The 24,949-nt window shown below is 43.0% G+C and overlaps 2 protein-coding genes across 11 annotated transcripts in view; one reads left to right on the plus strand and one right to left on the minus strand.

The window, feature by feature from the left end:
• Positions 1 to 15,666, minus strand: part of c3h19orf44 (chromosome 3 C19orf44 homolog) — a 44,812-nt gene extending 29,146 nt beyond the window's left edge. For 3 of the 10 annotated variants that reach the window (XR_011354527.1, XR_011354528.1, XM_069928459.1), the window contains exons 1-4: positions 15,263 to 15,415; positions 12,017 to 12,207; positions 5,341 to 5,449; positions 2,024 to 2,722 (exon numbers count right to left, since the gene is read on the minus strand). Coding sequence is in view for 8 of the 10 variants with exons in the window: in XM_069928459.1 (XP_069784560.1) it covers positions 2,024 to 2,722; positions 5,341 to 5,448 (807 nt within the window). In the remaining 2 variants the exon portion in view is untranslated. The other 7 variants (XM_069928462.1, XM_069928460.1, XM_069928463.1 and 4 more) reach the window with 7 other exon arrangements.
• An 8,316-nt stretch (positions 15,667 to 23,982) lies between these two features.
• The window catches only part of LOC138758899 (calreticulin-like), a 31,304-nt gene continuing 30,337 nt past the window's right edge, over positions 23,983 to 24,949 (plus strand). Inside the window, exon 1 of the mRNA XM_069928473.1 lies at positions 23,983 to 24,396. Within this exon, the coding sequence (XP_069784574.1) occupies positions 24,312 to 24,396 (85 nt within the window). The 5' untranslated portion in view covers positions 23,983 to 24,311. The remainder of the gene's footprint in view (positions 24,397 to 24,949) is intronic.

Below are 24,949 nucleotides of genomic sequence, written 5' to 3' on the forward strand. Positions count from 1 at the left end.
GCAGCAGTCTGCTGATTCCCCCAGAGCTCACAACCTTCATGACCTACTGCCAAGCATGGGTGCAGCCAGCTTGGCCATGGACCACCCCCCACCCCGAGGCTTTGCTGATGTTTAAAAAAATACACAGCTAGCCCCTTCTGCAGGCCAGTTAAAAACCTATACAGAGCCATTGACAATAATAACCGAACAGTAGGACTATGTAGAGAAGTGTGGTTTCCCCACTTGGTGCTTCTCCTGGGTCTGCACTAATGCCAGCACCACCATCTTTTCAATAAAAGGTCAATAGTATCGTGGGTTCAAATGAACACCAATGCTCTGACTGTTAGTCTAGTTGACTCCGAGTACTCAACCATTTCAATTCCCTTCACCATTCCATATAAATATAACTGTCCTCGACCTCATCCATTTCCAGGGTGAAGCCAAACATGAACTTTAGGAACAACCTATTATGTTCCTCCTTGTGCAGCCTAAAATCCTACAGCATGAACATAGTCTTTTCTAATTTTAGGTAACCCACATCTCTAATAAATGGTTTCACTGTTTGCATCTTTTCTTTAACTACTCCTATTCTTTCTAACCTTCCCCCTTCCTTTTTTTGTCTCTCCACCTCTCCCACCTTCTGACCAATAAACCCTATTAGTCTCTCCCCAGCTTTTTCCACCCTAACCCTAATGAGATTTCCCCTCCCACTTTAGACTCAATAAAGGCTCCCGACTTTAAACATTGCCTGACCATATATACCCATGGATGCTGTGTGACCTGCTGAGTTCAATGTTTGCACTTTGATTTATATGATACTATCAAAGAGCTGAATCAAATCAGATAAACTAATCTGATGTAAAATAATAGAACTCTACAGGTAATTAAACCGGTACAAATACAGTGCAGTAAATGACTTATCACCATACTAACAAGGTAGAATATTAGGCAGAAGTATAAACCAAGACTTTTGTGTAAGAAACACCTTTTTATTTTCCAATAGTACTCCCCAGAAGTGGCTTCAAGATATGGCATTAGACAAGCAACTGCTCTAAAATTGCTAGTTCCATACAATATGCTCTAACAAAAATTCTTCTACTATACATTCTCAGTCATATGATCTAAACTCCTCCACCACTACTGCTGGAATCTGGAATTCTGAAAAATACATTTGCCTCCATAAGGGAGGAATGTTCCCAACATATGAACCAGTGTTAAGGAAGCCAGAGGCTCACTTCCTCCAGGGTGATCTCATATATGCCCCAAACTCTGAACCCCAAGGAATTCCATCATATCCTCAATACTCAAGAGTATGTATTCCATAGTAATCATTTATTTACCATCAATCCCTACTTCACTCCCTTCAATGTTCCTGTTTGCTGAATGCTTTTGATAAGGAACAGCCCTTGGTAAACTTATTTGTAACACTGACCTGTGTTAGCGACACATGTTCATAATCTGCAGTATCTGAATTTCTACATAACTAAACAAAATTTGTAAAAAAAAAAAAATTCTGTATTGTTTTTGGATAGCATTGGATTTTCCATCCTGCATTAATAACCTCATTCAAAATACTGCTGATTGTATCTTAATTGCACTGCAGAACATTACCTTTGTGCTGTCTGAATGACAATGGCATCCTTTGACAAATGCAAGAGTTCTAAAATTCTCAAACTGCCATGCCCTCACCTCTCCCTAGGTGCATAACTTCCTTCAACCCTAAAATTCTCAGATTTCAGTGCATCTCCCATGTCTTTTTCTCCACCATTGATGTCTTTGGTTTTACTTGTCTTGCTCAACCCTATAATTCCCACCCCAAACCTCACCATGCTCTTCTTTTATAACTCTCTGCAAATTTTACCTCTTTAAGCAAGCTTACAGTCATATCCTAATATTTGTTCATACTTTCCAGTATTTCCTTGTGTGTTTTGGTTTCCAACTTTGCCTGATAAGACTCTTATGAACAGTTTTGAAATGCTTACATGCATTAAAAATATATATAAATGTATATTGGTAGTGAAATAATAGTCTGCGTATACACTACCTGTTTATGCAATTTTGAAACATGTTGTGGGGTCCCCCGTGATCGTTTAGGAAGTTCACTTTCAGAGAATTCTAGGGAGCCTCCCAACATCTTTTCTGCTTCCTCCTCATTGCTACCAATTGTGGCCACTCTGACTGCAGGCCTAAGATGTGCACGATGCGGGTCTTTTTTCGAAGCATCCATTTCTTCATTCTTAATTTCAGCATTAAACTCCGGTTTTGATGCTGTGTTTACCATTCTCTTCAGGAACCTGCTCCCTTTTCCACTTAATTCAGTACTCGACTTGGGGGAAAGTTGTTCATCATCCGACATTTGCAAATTTTCAGAGCTGATTTGATGTTTATTCAGCTTTCTGTTCATGATTTTGTTTTCTATTTGTGCCAGTCTGCCCAGAACAGCTTTGGAGGACCTGACCCTTGCTGGTGCAGCATTAAAGCTTTTATTGTCTGCTTCATTTCCTTTCTTCAATGCAGCACAATTGCTCATTTTCAAATTCTTTGCTACTGCCAATTTGTCTGCTTTCTTCAGGAACCGATTTGAAGTGAATGGCTGCTCACTGATGCCTTCTGCTGGCTTTACCCTAGCTGCAGTCTTTCCAACACCATTATCCTCTATTGAAAGATCACTTGGGTCACTAATTTCGTTACTGAAAGGGCTAACCATCAGGCTATTGTTTTTCTTGCAGGCAGTCATATAGTCCTGTTAATATAAGAGGAACAGATTAGAAAACAGTTGCTGCTAAACATCAAAGTCCACAGAAGCTGGGGTCGATTGCGATACACAACTTGCCACTGTGACTTCAAAGAAAAAACATCTAGATTAAAGTAAATCCAGTGGTAGAACCAATTTCACTGATTTTTCAATCTCGGTTCAACATAGGGGAAGAGGTTTGGGAGGAAATTAATAGAAAACTGCCGGAAAGACAGCAAATCAGGCAACGTCTATGAAAGGAAAAATAACATTGATGAGAAACACGAAAGTCTACAGATGCAGTGGTTGTAGTAAAACCACAAAAAAATGGTGGAGAAACTCAGCGTTTACCTGCTGCATGACCTGCTGAGTTCCACCAGCATTTTTTGTGGTTTTTATTACTTGAAATAAAGTTGATGATCTTTTATCAGAATTACAAATCTTAGAAATTGAACATGTTCCGATTGCAGAGAAGGGGAGGAGTGGAGAGAACAAGAGAATATCTGTGAAAGGGCAGAGATCAAACGAGACTGAATTATACTAAAAACTGCAGGCACTGAGAATGAATAACAAATGCAGAGATCTATCTGGTATAGATGTAAATAATAGATGATTGAGAATGGCCCAGAGGAAAAAACAATGCTGGAATTCTGGGATACAAAACAACAACATTACTGGAAATCTTGAATAAAAGAGGATGATTGAAGTATTCAGTAGGTCAGATAGCATCTGCAGAGATAACGTTAGAAGTTTACATCAGAATTTCTTCTTCTGGCTATCCATCCCATAGGATGGTGATGGTTCCTTTCAGTCAGTTTGTGGGGTTTGATATGTGCGCCCTGGAGTGGTTGTACAGGCCAATCCTTGACAGGCACGGCAAGGATACCCCACTCCTCAGAAAGGAACAGCGTGTGCCTAAATGGATTTTAGGTGAGTAAGGGATTGCACAGGTCCAGACCCACCCTCACTACATCCTCTCCCATGTCCAGCAGCATGGTGAGGTGCAAGGTGGTTGGGGAAAGTCAGATCGAGCAGATAAAGAAAGGTTGGTATTCTAAAATTGTTGAATTCAAAATCAAGTCTGAGGAGTTGTGATGGTTCCGATATGATGCAAAATTTTTATGGGTAAGTGTGGAGTTAATGCTGCTTGTGGCTGGTGCATCTAGAACCAGGAACCAGAGCCACACAATATTGCTGGCTTTCCACTCAGCACTGGAACACTTCGAAAACTGCTCTTCATTGACTACAGCTCAGCCTTCAATACCATTATTCCTTCAGTGTTGATCAACTAGCTACAGACTCTATGCCTCTGTACCCCTCCCTGCAACTGGATCCTTGACTTTTTCATTGGAAGACCACAGTTCAGTACAAATTGGAAACAATGTCTCCTCCTCACTGATTATCAACACAGGCTTAGCCCACTGCTCTACTCATTATACATTCATGACTGTGTAGCCAGGGACTATTCCAATGCTAGCTGCTTTTGCCAATAATACCACAATAATAACAAACGGAAGTGAGGAAGCTTACAGGAGGGAGATAGATCAGCTCATTGAAACACCAGCAACCTTGCGCTCAACATCAGCAAAACCAAGGAGGTGATTGTGGTCTTCAGGAGGGGAGCACGACCCAGTCCTCATCGAGGACTCAGTAGTGGAGAGTGTTAAGACTTCAAATTCCTGGGTGTCAACATCTCTGAGGATCTGTCCTGGAGCCTCCACGTTGATGCAATCACAAAGAAGACTTGCCAGCGGCTATTCTTTGTGAGCTGTCTGAGAAGATTTGGTATGTCACCAAAGACTCTTGTAAACTACAGGTGTACTGTGGAGAGCATTCTGGCTGGTTGCATCGCTGCCTGGTATGGAGGCGCCAATTCTCAGGACAAGAACCCTAACAACTCCAGAAGGTTGTTAACTCAGCCTGCGACACCACAGGCACCAGATTTCACTCTATCGAGGACAACTACATGAGACAGGCATCTTTAAAAAAAGCAGCTCTATCCATAAACACCCCCACCACCCAGGCCATGCCCTCTTCACTCTGCTACCATCGGGAAAAAAGTACCAGAACCTAAAGACAAGCATTCAATAACACAAGGTCAGCTTCTTCCCCATTGCCATCAGATTCCTGAATAATCAATGAACCAAAAACACTGCTTCACTTTTCGTGCAATATTATTTTTATTATAGTAACGTTGTAAGATGAATGTTTACTCTACGACGCTGCTGCACAACAAAGAATTTCTTGACTTGTTCATGACAATAAATTCTAATCTGATTCTAAACATTACATGAACTCATTTGTTTATACCCTATCTGAGATATTCCTTTTGTCTATTCATCCCTCCCTTACCTTTCCCACTGTGCAAAATTAATTTTTGACAAAGGGTCAACAGCTTAAAACTTTAACCATTTCTCCTTCCACAAATGCTGATTGAGACCTTCTGATTTTGCAGCATTTTTTTTATATACTAAGTATTTGAGCTTTCTCGAGAATGTCATTAAAAGATGTTTTGTACTAAGGCATCCATATAATTTTTCACCAAATTGATTTTAGGTGTAGTGGCAGCTCAGTGATCCTCCTGCATAACTGCTATGAAAGAGAAAAGAAAACAGGATTTTCATTACCTGAAGTTCATCTCCATAAATGTTGAAGCTTTCTAATATTCTCTGCCCAGAGAGCTGTGCCTGGGCTCTTGCTAAGGCAGAACTTCCCAGTCCACTTCTTCTAAACATTCTAACAAAAGCAGAACACTAGGTCAGGAAAGAAGCATTATTGAAAGACATATTTTCACATAAATACGTGATCCTGTATCCTCATCCCCTCCCCTTACCAAAGCCACCTCTAGCAGCTCTGTACAGTTTCAGGAGGTAAGCTGCTAACAATAGTTAGTACAGTATTAGCCAGTGAATCACATATTCTAGTCACCCATGACATCTGATGTTTCCCATGAAACTATCCTTGGCCATCTCCTATTTCTTAACCACACTGACAACATATCTGAAAACATATTTCCTGATAACATCCACCTGTATTTTGGGGCCATCTCTTTTCTGAGCACTCCACGGTACTCGAATTGCCAGATTGTGTCTTTTGATATTCAGGACTTGAAAAACAAAAGATTCCTTCACTCAAGTGTTAAGACTAAAGGTACTTTTTGCCTGTTACAAATGCCATTCTCTAGCCACCAACTTGAGTGTTTTCCTCTTTACAACAGTTTGAAACTGATTTAGTTGCAACCCTAGTCCTTTCCTTTGTATCTCATGGTATCCAAAACAAGTGAAGGCTGGGATCTACACCTGGGCCAGACAGGAATCAATATACTTTATAGATTGTTTGATTTTGCTGTTTGGGAAGGTTTAATTTCTGATGGTAGGGCATGGAGATCCATGCAGATGGGCAGAGGGAAGCAAGGCAGAGACCAAAGCAAATGTTAGAAAAGAGAAAAATAAAAGTGGAGTTCTGAAAAGTCGTTTGCAAAAGGCACAAAGATTACTAGATTCTAAAAGGACAATGAATGTAAGGGCACACTATATGAATACCCATAGTATTTAAAATAAGGTCACTGAATTTGTGGCACAAATCAGCACAAAAGGGTGTGATTTCGTAGCCATTGCAGAAATGTAGTTGTAGGGCAGATGTTATTAGGAATTAATATACAGGGATAGTGGGTAATTTTTTCATTAAAACTGCTAATTTGATAAATGAAGCATGCTGTATTTGCTAATGAATAAAGAAAAGTTACCTGTTCATCTCTTCTTTATTTCTCCTTAAATTTGAATTTTAAAAGTACTGCCCAAGAATCTGGAAAATCCGAAAACTCTCACTGACCCAATCCAGTTGCGGGGGGGGCGGGGAAAATCACTGGTGGGAGTTGTTTATAGACCACAAATAATATTACAGTGGCACAGGCAATAAGTATTTGATGGATGCAAGATTGGAACGGTAGTTGTCATGGGGGATTTTAACTTAAACATTGGGTGTTGATCAAGACAGTCTGAAGGAGGAGTACTGGTATAGTTTTTTCAAACAGCATGTTACTGAACCTACAATGGAACACCCCTCTCCTTTTTATTTAAGCATCTGCCTGATTTTCAGCACCCCTGTAGAAGAGCTCATCCCTGAAATGTCAACTGCCTTTTAGTTTTTATGGATGCTGTATGAACTGCTGAGTTTCTCTAGTGCTTTTGTGTATTGCACTTTACCCCAGCATCTAGAATTTAAAAAAATCTTTAATTCCAGTTGAAAATCAAGACAATCTTGGATATAAAAGAAGGTATCAAATTAAAAACTCATGAATATAACGTCACCAAGAATAGAGAAACTAGATGACTAGGAAAACTTTAAAAAAGCAATAAGGAAACACTAAGCAAGAAAAAAATAAATTACAAAAATAAACTAGCAAAAAATATTAAAACAGTAAAAAGATTTTCCAGTTATATAAAGTGGGAAAGAATGATTGCATGCAGGCCCCTTGGAAGATGAGAAGGGGAAATTAATATTGGGTAAGATTGAAATGTTCGAGGCCTTGAGTGACTATTTTGCATTGGTCTTCATGGTGGAAGAAGCATCTAACGGACCAAATCCGGACTGCCTGGGGATTGGATCAGTGAGGGTTTTCGGATTTTCCATATTCTTGGGCAGTACTGTTAAAATTCAAATTTAAGGAGAAATAAAGAAGGGATGAACAAGTAAATTTTGTTTATTCATTAGCAAATACATCATACTTCATTTATCAAAATGAGCAGTTTTAATGAAAAATAAATTCAACACTTGTTGACAATGTGCATCTGTGGAGCTTACGCATGTACACATACAAAAGCCCACTAATGTAATAAGTTTAAGAGTTTTCAACAAGTCTGGATTCACGGCTGGTCCCGATTTCTGGCATGGATTGGACTTTAAATCATAACAGAAAGAATCGTCAGAAGTCAGTGCAGGCTTTGTTTTATTGAGTCATTCCTGGATCTAATGATCAGGGCTGTGAGCATTCTAAGGAGATGCTTTGCCCCATTTGTGAGAGATGTGAACCTGCTGATGAAATAGAGAGGGAAAGGCTGGGTGTGATTAGTTTTACATGAAATAGACAGATAACACCTAAATGATTCTTGTTAAAGACCAGGACATCCCAGTGAGTGAGATGTGTTGCAGCTGGTGGTTTAACAGCATTACATTTTTCCATTTGCTCAGAACCGTATTGAGTGTCTCTGCTTTATCTTTTGTTCCCCTTGCAGTTTGAAATCACAGCATGTGCATTCAGCCAGACAACCTGCTGAATCCAATAATGCATCCAACTCTATCTAGGCACAAGAGGCACAAATACTTGATCCTTTCATCCTATTGCAAGCTCACCCTTCATCATTTATTTCATTGCACCTCAAAGCAGACTTTTCAGCTGACTGATCAAGGGCAATGGATACTAACTGAAAATGAGAATTTGAATCTATTTACACGAGACTTTTTTGTTCTTGTCCTGCTTGATTGAAAGCCTTTGCAATCTATGAATAATCCTAGATTATCTTGGGTGCCCTCTCACTTACCTGGATTTGCATTTATCCTGTACATGTGAAAACTCAGCCAGAGTTGCAAACAGAGTACACCCTTAATCTGACAAGTATTATAGTGGTACAAGTATACCTGATTGCTTATTCTAACCAAAAAAAAAATCAATCGCTTGGGTTACACATTAGCAGAAGCTGAGTGATCCTATCAGTTAGATACCATATATGTCTCTGGTAGACTGAGCTGGAAGTAAAAGCAGAGGGTAGACATGACTTTGACAGCCATTATTAAAATGCAACCAATTGCTCCACTTAATAATTCTTCCAACAGGCAGCAAATGTTTGCCATCATCTTATTTTAGAAGTTGTGCCCCTGAGACACTAAGGAATAGAACATTAGAGTACAGCACAGATCCTGCGGCCCTCGATGTTGTGCCGACTTAAGTATTCCTACAAAAAAAAATTAAACCCTTCCTAATTCATAAGCTTCTATTTTTATTTCATCCATGTGCCTGTTTAAAAGTCTCTTCAATGCCCTTAATGTTTCAGACATCATCCCTGGCAAGGCATTCCAACTCTGTGTAAAAAAAAAACTTTCCCCTGATGTCTCTCCTAAACTTTCTTCCCTTCGCTTTGTTCAGATGTCCTTTGAAGTTTACTATTCCTGCCCTGGTAAAAAACAGCTGGCTGTTAACCTTATCTATGGCTCTCAGAATCGTGTAGACCTCTAATTAAGTCACCTCTCATCCTTCGCTCCAAAGAGAAATGTCCCATCTCTGCTAACCTTGCCTTCTAAGACTTATTTTCCAATCCAGGCAACATCCTGTTAAGTCTTCTCTGCACACTCTCCATAACGTCCACATCCACATGAGGTGACCAGAATTGAACACAATACTCTAAGTATAGGCTCACCATAGATTTGTAGAGTTGCAACATGACCTCTCAACTCTTGAATTCAATCCCCCAACTAATGAAGCCCAGCATCCCATAGGCCTTCTTAGCTATCACATCAACCTGCGCAGTAACTGAGAAATGTATGAATTTGGACCCCAAGACCCTTCTGTTTCTCCACACTGTTAAGTACTCAGCCTTCAAGTTTGACCTTTCACACACTTATCTGCCACTTTTCCATCCAGGTCTGCAACCTGTCTACATCTTTTTGTGACCTATGATAACCTTCAGCACCATCCACAACTCCTCCGACCTTCATATCATTTGCAAAATAACTGACCCATCTTTCCATTTCTTCATCTAGGTCATTTATTATAAAAATCACAAAGAGCATGGATCCCAGAACAGATCCCTGCAGAACTTCACTAGTCACTGACCTCTAGGCAGAATACTTTCCATAAACTACTACTTTCTACACGCAAGACAATTATTAATGCACACAGCTAAATTTCTCATGGGGACTTTGTCAAATGCCTGACTAAAATTCGCATAGACCACATCTACTGCCCTACTTTCATCAATTTCATTTGTTACCTCTTCAAAAACCTCAATTAGGCTCCTTTCACACAAACAAATACAAAAGTCGTTAAGAGGAGCCAATACCATTCGAACATTTTGCGGATATAACAGCAGCAAAGAATGAATGCTGGTAATTATAACATTAGCACAAAAATACTGGAGGAACTCAGCAGGTCACGCAATATCCATAAGAGGTAAAGATATGTAATCAATGTTTCAGACCTGAGTTCTTTTTCAAGGTATGAGTAAAACGCAGGCATCTGACTAAAAGGGGGAGGAGTATGGATGAAAACCCATAATTGGATAGGAGGGCAGGAAGGGAAAGCTGAGAATTGACCAGGGATGGGGGTGGGTAGTTCTGTGAATGCAGAGCTGAAGGAAAGGAGATAGATGGAGAAGGAAACTAAGAGACACAGAACTAGAGGAAAGGAAACCTAAGGAGAGAGACAGGTGGCGGGGGGGGCTAATGGAAACCAGAGAAGTCAATATTAATGCCAACTGATTGGAGGGTGCCCTCACGGAATATGAGGTGTTATTCGTCTAATTTTCAGGTGGTCTCAGTCTGGCAGTACATAAGACCATGGATAGAAATCTCTTCATTGGGATGTGGCAGGGAATTGAAATAGGTTGCTTCTGGGGGATCCTTGCTATTTCAGCAGACAGTGCAAAGGTGCTCAACGAAGTGATCTCCCAGTCTGCGTACAGTCTCTCTCATGTAGAGGAGGGCACAGGAGCATTGGCTGCAGTAGATACCCCCCTCCCCCCACAGATCCAAAAATGGTGTTGCTTCACTTGGAAGAGCTGTTTAGGCCCCCGAATGGTGAGGGAAGAGGTGTGGGCGCAACTGTAGCAAGGGGTGATTGTTGAGAAGGGAGGATAAGGGAGAGGTGGAAAGGAATGGAGAGATGTGCCCAGTGATGGGATCACGTAACAGGTGGCAAAAATGGAAGATGTTAGATGCTGGTGGGGTTGTAAGTGAGGGCAAAGGGAATCTTGACCTTGTTGCATGTGGGGGCAGAGGGAGGCCTGGGCAGATATGCGGGTAATGGCAGTTATGCAGGAGAGGGCCGAGTTGATGGTAGTAGAAGGGATGGCCTTTTGCCTGTTGGCCCCTGTCCGTCTTCCCCAACCTTTTTATTTAGACGCCTGCCTGCTTCTTGCTCACACCTTGAAGACTCAGGGCTGAAACGTTAGATGTATTACCTCCTATGAGCACCAGGGCCGGTTTTAGGCCTATTTGACCAATTTGATCAAATTGGGCCCCGCGCCTCAAGGGGGCCCCATGCACGTGTTTGAGCCCAGGCCTTGAGCAGAGAACACTGTGACGGACTTTGTTTAAACTGGTAAGAAAATAATAATACTATAGGCCTTATAAACTGAGGGATTTGTCAGTGAACTCGTGAAGTTATTGCCCTTAATTGATGGTATTATCTCAGTGAAATATTTTTAGGAAATATGTCTTCGATTAAACTACTGGCTATAGGTCTCCTTTGTCTCCCTAGCCAAAAATTTAATGTTTTGTATTCATTTGACCCAGTAAGATAGATGTATTCCAGAGCTGATGAAGCATCTCTTATCAAGACCATAACAGGCTATAGGCTAATCAATAAGAGAACTTGTACTTTAATATGAGATTGAGATAGCGTCATGCTAGCCTAGGGCCTAGGCTTAAGCAGTTAGCCTGAACGCAAATAGCCTAGGCCTAAGTGTAGAATTTCTGACAAGGTTAGCAATCGTAGATGGAATTGGTGAGGATATTCGGGTCTTGTAAAGATGAATAACCCCAAAGTTAGGTTAGTTTAAGTTGATCTTTACTAGGCTAGGTCGCTGTGGGGGTTATAGCCTACATCTTTTATGAGCTGGTTTACAAGGTTATTCAGCTATAAGGGCATGTACTGTACATCTCAGGGTTATTCATCTTTACAAGATCCGGATATTCTTAGCAAGGCTGCCTCTGTCATTGTTTCATAATTTTGCAGTGGTTTGATTTAGTATCAAAATAGTACTAGGCTACTGTTACTAACTATGCTATTGCACTGCCAGGGATTAATATAGCCTATTTCATGTTTTTGGTGATTTGGAACAGGTGCAGTTGAGCTTGACCATGTGGAAATTGTTTTCTTCGGGGGCGAATTTCATCCATTACATGCATCAGTTTTTCCCGCCGATTTTCTAGCCAAATATCTAGCGACAAACTACTGCTAGACATTTGACAAGAAAATCAGCTAAACAAAATGGCAAAATTAAAGTGCACCCCCCCACCACCAATCGTTCGGGAATGTAACCTTAACTAACTATCCTATCCGTTACTAAAAAAAAAGGCAATTCTTACCTTATTCGAAGTTGTTGTCATTCAACAAATCCAGAATCGGTCGCTTGTTTTGCTGTTCTGTGGTGTTCACAGGTTGAGAGGTGGGTGCATTGTTCTAAGGTCAGCAGCTGACATTGGAACAACATAAAGCTAACGAGCAGATTGACGTTGGTTTTGTACGTTGTACCAACGACGATGACAGCATTGTTCCACTGTTGGAACAACATAGACATGTTATCAGGGATGTCGAGTCCAATTTTATAACAAATTGCTAATGTTTTTTGTGTAATTTTAAGTCTAAACATTTTAAAATATACTTTTTTTTTACCTTTTTTACCTTAAAAATATAGCCCAGAGAATTAGCTGCTTAAAATTTATATGTCAAGCACAAGCAGAGATAGAGACAAAGGGCGTAAGTATTTAAGCAGCAGCCAGAAACGAGCTCTGGCCAAGGCTGAAAATGAAAAACATAGAGGTGCTATCACAAAATCCTTGTCACTCCATCTTTGAAGCACCCATGTATTGAGGATGAAGAAAACAAAAACAATTCAGAAAATGACAATACAGCCTTGAGTCCAATTACAGTTGATGAATACAATGATGAAATTGATAACAAGTTAGAAAAGGATGACGCAGCTGTGAATCAAATTGAAGACTATCTCAATACACCAGAAGACAGTGACAAAGCAGAAAGTCCACTTATAGCCGAAAAAGACCAAGCCCAAACATCACGCAATGATGGATCATCCATGAGTACAGTTGTAATTAACATTTATGATGACCCAGCCAATTGGCCAGCATACATAAATCAAAATGTAAGGGATTATTTAACAATGAAAGGTCCTCCTATTCCAGTGAACAACTTTCCACGAAATGAAAAGGGATTGTGTTTTTCAAATTTCACTGTAAGAGGAAACTTTCAAATGTGGAGTGTGTTCAAAGTCTTTGGATTATATACTCTCAGTCTGCTGATAGAATTTATTGTAAACTTTTTAGTAAGAATACAACCAGTGCATTATCAACAAGTGGATTCAACAACTGGTCTAATCTTCATACAAGGTTGTGTGAGCATGAAAATTCTAAAAACCATTTGGAAGCCACATGGAGTTTCTGGGAGTTACACCAAAGACTTTGTAGTGGACAAACAATTGACAAAGAACTTGAAATAATCGTCAGTAAACATGCAAAGCACTGGCAGCAAGTATTCAAAAGGCTAGTAGCAATAGCGCAGTTTCTTGCTGAGAGAAATCTAGCATTTAGAGGAACAGAGGAAAAAGTTGGTCATGAGAGTTTCCACAATGGAAACTTTTTAGGTCTTGTTGAGCTGTTTGGAAAGTTTGACACTGTTCTTGAAGAACATTTACGAAAAGTCAAAACCCACGAAATTCATAATCACTATTTAGGAAAAGATACTCAGAATGAACTACTGAATATTATGGCTACAGCTGTTTTGAATGAGATACTGAAACGTGTAAAAGCAGCTAAGCACTACGCCATGATTTTAGACTGCACACCTGATATGAATCACCAAGAGCAAATGTCTCTAATGATCAGGTATGTGCCTGATGGTAACTTGGCTCCTTCAGGTGTTTATGAACATTTCATAAAGTTTAAACAGGTTGAAAGCAGCACAGGAGAAGATTTATATACATTATTAAATATGCTGAAGGAATTAAATTTAGAGGTGAAGGACATTAGAGGCCAAGGCTATGACAATGGTAGCAACATGAAAGGTCACACACCTGGAGTACAAGCATGGCTGTTGAAGGATAATTCAAGAGTTTTCTTTGTACCCTGTGCATGTCACAATTATAACCTTTTACTCGGAGATGTAGCCAAGTGTTGTTCAGATGCTATAACATTTTTTGCAAAGGATCTACATATTGTTCTTAGCATCAACTAAGAGGTGGGCAGTTTTTAAACAAACGTACCCGGGTTATCAGTGAAATCCTTGAGCAACACAAGGTGGGAGTGTCAGATTGATAGTGTTAAAGTTATTCGTTATCAGGTTGGAGAAGTATATGATGCACTTGTGGAAATATCAGAGATAAGAGATGAGCCCAAGGTAAAAGCAAAGGCTGAATCTTTAGCAAACCAGCTAAAAGACTACAAATGTTTAGTTTCCTTGATATTTTGGCATGAAGCACTTTTTAAAGTTAACTATGTAAGGTGAAAAAACTATTATCATGGCTAAGAATTTATAGAGAGGGCAGTTTTCATGATGTCCTAACAGGTGCAAATGAATTGGCTGAAGCTGTTGAATTACCATTGGAGTTTAGACAATTTCAAGAAAAAAAAAACTACGGAGAAGAGCTTTTTTTTGATACGAGGCAAAAGTTCAAGCTTTAGATTATCCAAAAGAAGCATACAGTGCTTCAGCTTAGTGCTAGACAAAGCTATTCAATCTTTAGAGTCTAGATTTAAGCAGCTTAAAAGCCATGTAAAATTATTTGGATTTTTAAATAACTTTCAGAGCTTACAAAAGACAGAAATAAGGAAACACACAGCAGACCTTGAAGCAGCTTTAACTGACACCATACTAAAACAGCACTGATGGAGGGATAGTTACTGAAACAACTAAAGACGTGGATGGTTATCTGTTGGCCGAAGAACTTGAAGCTCTGAAAACTTCCCTTCCCTTCAGTGTCATTAAGACTCAAGCTCTGAATACCTGGTAGTAGACAACCGATTCACAGCATTTCCTGATGTTTTTATTGCTTTGAGGATTTACTTAACAATGCCCGTAACAGTCGCATCGGGCAAAAGAAGTTTTTCAAAACTAAAACTGATTAAGACATACTTTCGGTCAACAATTTCACAAGAGATGCTATCTAGAGAAAATGACATTACTAAAACCACTGACTTTGAAATTATTTTGAGAGATTTTGCAAATAAAAAAAAGCCGGAAAAGTCTGTTTCTAAAAGACCTGCATAAACAGTAGGTCTGTAATCGTCTTAAAAAAATGAAAACTTTCCTATTGTCTTTCAATATTTAGTATATCAAGCATTTAATGCTTTTTGGCGAAGGCTGGGACACTACACGACATATAAAACATCAATTTTCGAGAGGGGCCCCGCAATTCGTGGCACCGGACCCGATGAGGCCGGAGAGACGACCTGCACGTTGGTATCTTTACTAGGATCACAGAGTCTGCAGATTCTCATCTTTCCCTGATGCTGTTCTTCAGTAATATCTGTCGTCAGACCCAATATCACAAACACATTTCAAGGGAAGATGATCAAAGAAACAAAAATGTCACCGAGAACCTGCAAATGCAACACGAATTAGTCCTTTCAGCAAAGACCTGTTTAAAAAAGAAAATTACAGTGGGTAAGTGGCATTAACCCAATGGTGACCCCTCTCTCTCTTCTCCCTCCTCTCTCTCTCTCTCTTCTCTCCTCTCCTCTCCTCCTCTCTCTCTCTCTCTCTCTTCTCTTCTCTCCTCCTCCCTCTCCCTCCTCCCTCCTCTCTTCTCCCTCCCTCTCTCTCTCTCTCTCTCTCTGTGTTATTGCTTAAACAGTAATTAAGAGTTGACACTCGAACGGAACGATCACGCGCCTCAATCACCTGCTTTGTCCGGGCCCCGTTTCCGGTGTTGCCTAGTGACCGTCCCCGGTGTTACGCCGTAATCCCTCCGCGTCGCGGTGTTACACGGAGTGTGTTCCGGGTTGTCCCACGCATTTTTTGTTGTTGCTGGTCAAGACATTGAGGGCGATGTCCCAAAATCTTGACGAAGAGGGATCTGGTAAGCTGCCCTCTTAAAAAAAGAGGAGGGAATTCCTACAAGGCAATAGCTGATGGGACTGCGACTGAGGGATGAGGGAAGGGGCAGAGTGGAGGATTTTGGGGTCATTTGAGATTAAAGTAGTTAATCATACTGTGATCATTCTTTCCTAAAGGATCCCTAATTACAAGATTGCTAATTTTCCTGTCTCATTGCGCAGGTCCAAATCCAAGGTGGCATGTTTCCTTGTAGGTTCAGTATCATGCTTTTCAAGAAACCCAGCATATTCTATGAAATTTTCCTCAAGGTTCTGAACCTATCAGAACTTTTCCTTAATGACTTGATTGTTTTATTGTCATCAATAGAGGATGAGCAAATGTAGGTTCTTGGGAGTCACTATCTCGGAAGATCTTTCCTGGAACCAACCCACCAATGGCATCATGAAGAAAGCCTCTACTTCCTCAGGAGTTTGCGGAGGAGCTAGTGGAGTCATTCAAGTGAACCGGTACGGACTTGAAGGGCCGACGTGGCCTGTTTCCGTGCTGTAAACGGTTATATGGTTATAAGTACTGGATGAATCTTCAGGACTGCATAGGATTTATCAACCCAGGCTGCAGGTGGACTGATTTTTTTTACAATAATTCAATAGCTTCATGGTCATAACCACAGATCGCTTGGGACAGAAGGGAGTTGAGGGGTGATTTCATTAAGGGCTACAAAATCAGGAGAGGAATAGATTGGGTGAATGTATCGAACCTTTTGCCCAGAGTAGGGTAATTGGTCTTCAGATGACACAGATTTAAGGTGAGGGGGAGGGGGGAGGAGAGAGATTTAATAGGAGCCCGAGAAGTAACTTTTTTTTAATCACAAAGAGTTGTGAGTGCATGGAACAGGTTACCAGAGGAGGAGACTGAGGCAGGTACTATTGCAATGTTAAGAAAAATTTGAATAGATACATGGATAGGATATTTAGAGGGAGAAGGGGCAGGCACTGGCAGGTGATACAGGTGTGGGTGGGACATCTTGGTCAATGATGACAATTTGGATCGACGGGTCTGTTTCCGCGCTGTATGACTCAAACTTTCTTTTTAAGTAACAGTTTTATTTAAATGGGATTTTAACCTTGGTTAATTTGTCTGTGTGCTGGATTAAAACCATTTTTCTTTAAGTGGTTAAAAAAACGCACACAAATGCTGGAGAAACTCAGCAGGTCAAACAGTGCCTCTATGTAGCAAAGATGAAGGGCTCAAGCCCGAAACATTGGTGATGTATCTGGGAAACAGGTGCTGGTTGTCCACCCTATCTATGCTTCTCATAATCTTGTAGACCGCTATCAAGTCTCCTCTCATCCTTCTACACTCCAAAGAGAAAAGTCCCACCTCTGCTAACCTTGCCTCACAAGGCTTGTTTTTCAATCCAGGCAACATACTGGTAAATCTACTCTGCACCCTCTCTATAGCTTTCACATCCTTCCTATAATGAGGTGACCAGAACTGAACACAACACTCTAAGTGTGGTCTTACCAGAGATTTTAGAGTTGCAACATGATCTCTCTATTCCTGAATTCAATCCCTCTATTAATGCATCCCAGCATCCCATGGGCCTTCTTAACTATCCTATCAACCTGTGCGGCAACCTTGAGGGTTGTATAGATTTTAACCCCCAAAACCTCTCTGTTCATCCACACTCTTAAGTAACCGACCATTAGCGCTGTACTCAGCCTTCTGGCCTGTCCTTCCAAAATGCATCACCTCACATTTATACGGATTGAAATCCATCTGCCACTTCCCTGCCCAACTCTGTATCCTGTCTATATCCTCCTGTAACCTTCAACAGTCTTCAGCTTCATCTACAACTCATGTCATCCGCAAACTTACCGACCCATCCTTACATCTTTTCATCCAGGTCATTTATAAAAATCACAAAGAGCAGGGGTCCCAGAACAGATCCTTGTGGCACTCCACTAGTCACCGACCTCCAGGCAGAATATTTTCCTTCCACTACTACTGTCTGCTTTCTTCCTGCCAGCCAATTTTTTTATCCACTGATCCTGTGCCTCATGACTTTCTGGATGAGTCTCTCGTGGGGGACCTTGTCAAATGCCTTGCAAAAATCCATGTAAACCACATTTACCTCCATACTCTCATCAATTTCTTTTGTTACCTCCTCAAAATACTTAATTAGATTCATGATATGACCCTCCCTTCTCAAAGACATGCTGACTATCCGTGAGTAGACAGTACTTATCCAAATGCTCATAGATCCTACCCTTAATCCTCTCCTCAAGTTTGCACACCACTGCCGTAAGACTCACTGGTCTATAATTTCCAGAATTCTCCCTATTACCTTTTCTTATTATGTGTGCGATATGTGTGTACCAACATCTGCGAGCAGGCAGGGCAAGGTCATCCATTAAATGCCAGAGCCATCTGTTGGCTAGTGCGTCCTGCAAAAGCTTCACATTTGGGTGCTCCCTTGTCACAGAGTCCAGATGCCTGTCACCGTGCTATCCCGTAGTGAGGCAGGGGACAGGCTAGCAGGTGTGCATTCAGGGTGTACCCATATTCTCGTGGGAGCGCCCTGTTTTTCTGGGCTGTCGTCTGACACCAGGATGCCGTTCCTGCTCGCATTCCCTTTAAACATGTGCCTTCATTGGTTCTCCATAACGATAGCCAGGAGGAGTCAGGACTGAAAGTTGGCCATATTAGTGAATGAATGAATGAATTTGTCCTTCGTAGTCGACGATGACTATGACTTCAAAATCAAATGGGAGATTGGTAGCTGTGGGTCCGGAAGTGACTGGTGAGGCCAATCCGGGCCCTGAAGGCTCGCCACATGTGGGACACAAGTGGGTGGGTGCTGACGTGGCAGTGGACGTTGCTCGGGCCTTGCACATAGCATGCTTTTGTTGCGCCTTGGTGATGCGCCTGACTTCAGCTGCACAGGCTCCTGTGGTGATCTTGCTGTGCCAAGCTGGACGGTTGAGGGCAAGCATCTCCCACGTGTTGATGTCAACACCCAGGCCTTTGAAGGACGCTTTGAAGCAGTCTTTGTAACGTTTCTTCTGCCCTCTGACTGAGTGCTTGCCCTGATACAGTTCTCCGTAAGGCAGCTGCTTAGGCAATCGGCTGTCTGGCATTCTGACCACATGTCCAGCCCACTTGGCTTGGACTTTCAGCAGGAGGGTGTAGACGCTGCAGAGCCCAGCTCATTCCAGGATTTCCTTGTCGGGACTTTGTCCTGCCACCTGATGTAGAGGAGTCTGTGGAGACAGTTCAGGTGAAAGTGGTTGAGCTGTTTGGGGTGTCTGCTGTAGACAGTCCAGGTTTCACTGGCGTAAAGGAGGGTGCTAAGGACCACTACATTGTAGACCTTCAGCTTGGTGGTGAGACTGAGTCCTCTCCACTCCCAGACGTTCTCACGGAGTCTCCCAAAGACAGCGCTGGCTTTGGCAATCCTGTTGTTGACCTCAACGTCTATGTTCACTGAGCGAGAGTGTATGCTGCCCAGGTAGGTGAAGTTGTCGACTGCCTGTAGATTCTGGCCCTTCACTGTGATGCACAGCTCCTAGTATGGCTTTCCTGGGGCAGGCTGGTACATAACTTCGGTCTTTTTGGTGCTGATGGTGAGACTAAAGTTGTTGCAGCCCATATTAGTAGCTTTTAAATAAAAACTCCTGAAGCACCTATCCCATGAGGAATTAGTTTCTGTTAATATGAGGATTGGGGGAACGCTGTCATTGCCAAGTGGTTACAAAATATTTCCTGCTATTGGATGATCTGCAGCATTGTAATTAAAAGCTGAAATTACAATTTCCTGAGTGTGCTGAGAGACATCAGTGAAATATCACAGCTCAGGGTTCAATTAAAAAAGGTCCATTACAAAGGCTTTAATTGAAAGGACCATGACAAAAGTTGTGGAGATTTTAAGCTGGAATTTCCTGTGATAATGTATCCATTGCAACAGCCCTTGCCTGTCTGCTGAAAGTTTTCTGCGTAATTCATGACAACCACTCCTGCAGCTAAAACAAGATGTTGGTGATGGCTGGAAGACTATGAAAATCAGTGAGGGGAATCATCTCTGTCTGTTGTGTGGAAGAGAACTTTATCCTGCAGGGTGGTCTTCCATAATGTTGAATTGTCTTTGCCCTGCAGGGTAGGTGGGTGAAATTTTTTTTCACTCCCTCTTAGAGAGTTGTTAGAGACATTTCTCCTGGGAATGCAACCTACTGAGTGCTTCCTGGTCCCCAAGAATCTACCTCCCCCTTTCTGGGTGGGCCTTGTGGCTGCTGCATCCATACCCCACCAGACTCCTCAGGGCCCTGAAGGTCAACTGCATCTACCTTTTGCTGTGCCAATGTGGCCAAATGTCTAGAAAGCGGGAAACCCCCCCCCCCTCCCCACCTGGGCATGAATTAAGATGGTCCACTGCTTCCAGCAACACACTGAACCACCTCTTGAGCATGGTGTCAGCGTGTGCAGCTTTTCCGTGAGGAGACCATTCATTCTTTCAATTAGCCCTGATGCTTATGGATGGTAGGAGATGTGCAACAGCCATGAGATACTAGCCTCTGTCACCCAGTTTTGCACTTTAGACCCCATAAAATGTGAGTCCTGATTGGTGTTCCATAAACGGAGGAGAGGTATTTCAGTCCCCGAATAGTGTTGTCCTGGTCACCCCGCTCACAGGGCACCACCACCATCATCAGTATGAAGGCTTTTATCTTTTAGTGTGGGAGAGGGCTGACGTCGTCTACTTGCCAGACTTGGCCCATTCCCATGCTACACCGAATGTATAACCTGCTGATGTGGGGTAATTGTCTACCTCTGTCTGAGCCTGATCTTGGTTTTATGCCACCCCTAAGCCCTCTATCCACTGTTGGACCCCAGGGTGACTGCTCTTCCTGTGGCCAGGCACTGGAATCTACATCATCGGGACAGGGAGGATATGCAGATTTGCACTGCATGGTCCACAGCGGCATTATGAATGGCCTTCAATGTGACCCTGTTGGAGTGGGCATCCACAAGGTGGACTGTGAGCGCCCTCTGCCCAGCCTGTTCCCAGATGTACTTTTAGTGCTGCTCACCCAGTAGTGGGCCATTGTGGATCGCCCACTTTGTGTCATCCCAATGAGGCATCCAAATCGCCATGCCCACAAGTTCATATAGTGGACCCATTGTTGATTTAATCGCAAACACAAACACAATCAGCTCTGTGAGCAACCACCAATGTGACTTTTTCCCTCTGCTGGAGTGCAGTGACTGCCCCTTAAGCACATTCATTCCAAGTATGCACTCAGGGGAGGCTGCTACCAGGTCTGGGATGGGACAGGGAGGGTGACCTGGCAGAGAGGATGGAGCCCTCTATACTAACTATACTATACTAACTTTGGGCCCCCTCCACTCCTCGAGATTCCTGGGATAATTGTGTTCTGCACCTGGTGTCGACCAGCGACATCCAGCATTGGGTGTTTCCCTTTTCCCAATGGATGGTCACTGGGATAAATGGCCTTGGTTCATCCGGCAAGGATAGGACCCCTGAATTAATCTGCCGGTGCTCCTGGCCTCCGTGCTATGGGGCAGGAACAGAATTGTATGCCTTTGTTGGCAATTTCCTGGTCACACCAGTGAGATAATCTCTGCCCTGAAGGCAGCAGGGGCCACTTCAGCTGAAAGAGGAGCAGAAGGTCGTGTAGTGAGAGGTGGAGTGTGGTTTATCGTGCCTTTTTCCTGCAGCACTCCTGCCACATCGTGAACATGGCGGAGGTAGACTTGCCATGTATTCAGGTATGGTCTACACCAACATGTGTAACCAGGTACAGAATAACATACACTCGTCAGGATACACACACACACGTTAGCACAATTTCTTACATGGTTAGTACTCCACGTGTGTCCAGCTGAAACTCTAGCCACCCTGTACACAGCGCCAATTGTTGTATTTGGAAAGTATCAGGTTTGGTGGGTTCATAGAGAGAGGAGTCTAGACACAAGTGTTAAAGGTAACTTTATTGAACACATGGGAGAAACAGGGGAAGATGTCAAATGATACTTAATTACTCTACTATTGCACAATTGTATAGATATTCACATCAGACCCAGGTTGGACTCTGATACCAGTGGCCACTTTTACACACTCCTGCACGTGTACATGCTTCACAAAAGGGGATTTTCAAACACATAATCGATTCTATGAACCAATGGGGATGTGGCTCTCTGCAAGCACTGATCTATCACAGTATTATGGCTCATCTTAAGTGTAGTGAACATCTTACCCATGACCCCTCCAGTGATATCCACAGCAGTGACCTGACATGGAGAGATGTCCAGGAGTTGGACAAAGAGACAGAGAAAGAAATGTGGTGTGTATCAATGTTTTATACTGTTCTTAGCTGGGCAACTGGCCAGTGATGGCACTGAGTCATTTAAATGTGCCGGAATCCAACCTTGACGTGACTTCAGAATAAGTTTCATACAGGGATGTCATGTGACCATCCATAACGTTCCAGACAGAGGTCATGTGTTCCTTCACAATCCACATAAGAGCACGGAGCTGATGGCAGTTGAACTCCATGGAAGCACTGTGTCTCCACTGCTAACGGGTCTGCACCCATTTGTTGCTGGGTCTTCAGGAATTGAGTTACAGGGAAGGATTGAACAGGTTAGTATTTTATTCCCAGAATATAGAAGAATGAGGTAGACTTGATGGAGGTGTACAAGATCATGAGAGGTATAGACAGAAAAAATGCAACTCTGCTGAGGTTGGGTGAGATATATTTCAGAGGACATGAGTTGAGGGTGAAAGGGGTAAAGTTCAGGGGGAACTTCACATAGAGGGTAGTGGGAGTGTGGAACTCAATTCTAACATTTAGGGAAAAATTTGGACAGGTATGTGGATGGGATGGGTATGGAGAGCTATGGACTGGGTACAGGTCAGTGAGACTAGGCAGAAGACTAGTTCGGCTAAGACTATAAGGGCCAAAAGGTCTGTTTTCTGTGCATGGTATCCATGGAGGAAAATAGTGGAATTAAAGAGAGATCAGTGATGAGTGCTTAGAAGAGGGGTAAAGGATGATAGTTGTAGCCAGGTGGGAAGGGTGGAGTTGGGAGACAAGTGAAGTGAAAGCAGACAAATGTGTTGGGAGGGGGGGGGTGGGTAGAAGAAAGGTGGAGACAGCTACTGAGGGAAGGAGATTGGTAGATTCATAAAAGGAAGGCTGCTATCCAACAGTGGGGAAGGTGATGTGGGAGAAGGAAAGGAACTGAGTAAACAGGAGGATGTGTGTGGGGGGTGGGGGAAGAGAGACTAGGACAGGTTGTGTGTGAGAGGATTTAGGTGATGAAGGGAGATAGGAACAAAAGAAAAGCATCTTCAGTATCTTTCTGAAGCAGGGCTGTGAGCCAAATCATTGACTGTTCATTCCCCTCCACAAATGCTGTCTGGTCTGCTGAGTTCTTCCAGCAGCTTGTTTTACCTGCTGGATTCCAGCATCTGCAGCCCTGTACGTCCCTGTTTGTTTGAATTTGTAATCATTCTCTCAGCTTAATGATCATCTTTTACACCACACATGAAAGGAACTTGTTATTTCAAAAATAAATCTTATTCATAGGAAAAAATAGACTGGTATTAAAATGCAATATTCATGGTGCCATTTTACATGTTCGCCACGTTAGTGGTTGCATAGTCTAGTAGTGTTCGCACATTTCATGTACCATTCCCACTCAGACTTATTTTCCAAAAGTCCCGACTTTATTCACAATAAACGACTTACAAAAACTTCCTACATGTCTTTGCACCTTTAGTGTCATGCCCATACAGTGCCAAAAGTGTACGTCACCAAAGACTCTTGAAAACTTCCACAGGTGTACCCTGGAGAGCATTCTGGCGGGTTGGCATCACTGCCTGGTCTGGAGGTGCTCACACTCTCAGCCTGCAACATCCTGGACAGCAGTCTGCAAGGCCACAAAAGGTGGAGTTTTAAGAAAGCAGCCTCTATCCTCAAAGGCCAGCACCATATAGGAAGGAACAGGCACAGGAGACCAGAGGCACAAGGACGACATCAGACTGCTGAGTGAACCACAGACATTGCCTGACCTTGACATTTTATTTTTCTTGGACTATTTATTGATTTCCCCTGTGATACTGCCGCAAAACTACGAATTTCCGGACATGTTCACGACCGTAAACTCTGATTTTCGATTGCACATCGTTGCCCACGCTCGCTCCACCAATCGTCACCCCTGTGGCACCTTGTCGTTGACTCCCTTGTGTTGTTTGAGGGGCTTTCCCTCGGTCTCAGCCCCTCAATCAATGCCCGGTGAGCGGAACGACTGGGGCCGGTGGTCCTGCCCCCACGGCACTGAAACAGAGCAGAGGGCCAGAGTGGGTTCCATCGCATCACCCAGGAACTGGAAAGAGGAGGGGAAACGTGGTTGGAGCTGATTTGCGGGCACTCGGTGACTGCGGCCAATGGCTCGAAGCCGTGTGGAGAGAAGGGTTCGTCCTTCGTCGAGAGTCCTGGCCGTGGTCGTTCCTGCTGCTGCGTGGTCTCAGCCGCTCGCTCCGCACGATCCCCGGACCCGGGGTCGAGGATGCTGCCTTCCCTCCTGCTGCTGTGCGCTCTGTTCGCTGCCGGCCAGCCTGCCGTCCACTTCAGGGAACAGTTTGCAGACGGAGGTGAGCCCTTTCACTAACTTGGTGCAAACTGACCAGGGAGATAACTAATAACTATCTGCTGTGAGCTTTCGGAAGCCCAGGGCATTAAAATCTCCCCACTAACCTCGTCCATTCTTAACTATTCAGCATTCGATGTTTAATTGCTTTTTGCAAACTGTCATTCGTTTTTGGTGACGATTTTTCCCGATCAAAGTTGGGTGGGTTCCTCAATCTATTCGGGCAGTGACACTTTTTTTTCGCTGGTTAATATCACCCAAAACAGACAAAAGGTACTTTCAGGTGGCCAAAATACCTCGATGTCAAGCTGCATATGCTACCCCAACGCGGCTGTCCTGAAAGTGGAGAACCCGGCCAGGAGGAGCACCTACCCAACCCTCCTCCTGTGAGGGCTCCGAGAATTCCCCGGTGGCACCTGAAAGCAGCATTGCGACGATGGCCACGGTCCCCAGGAGCCGGCGTTCGCTGCTCGGATGCGGCTCTCCTTCAGGTGGCACAAAGGATGGCTTCCCCGCGGCCACCTGAACGTCCCAGCTGCACTCCCGCAGCAGCCGGG

This window comes from Narcine bancroftii, chromosome 3, assembly GCF_036971445.1.
Source record: "Narcine bancroftii isolate sNarBan1 chromosome 3, sNarBan1.hap1, whole genome shotgun sequence".
Taxonomy (NCBI): domain Eukaryota; kingdom Metazoa; phylum Chordata; class Chondrichthyes; order Torpediniformes; family Narcinidae; genus Narcine; species Narcine bancroftii.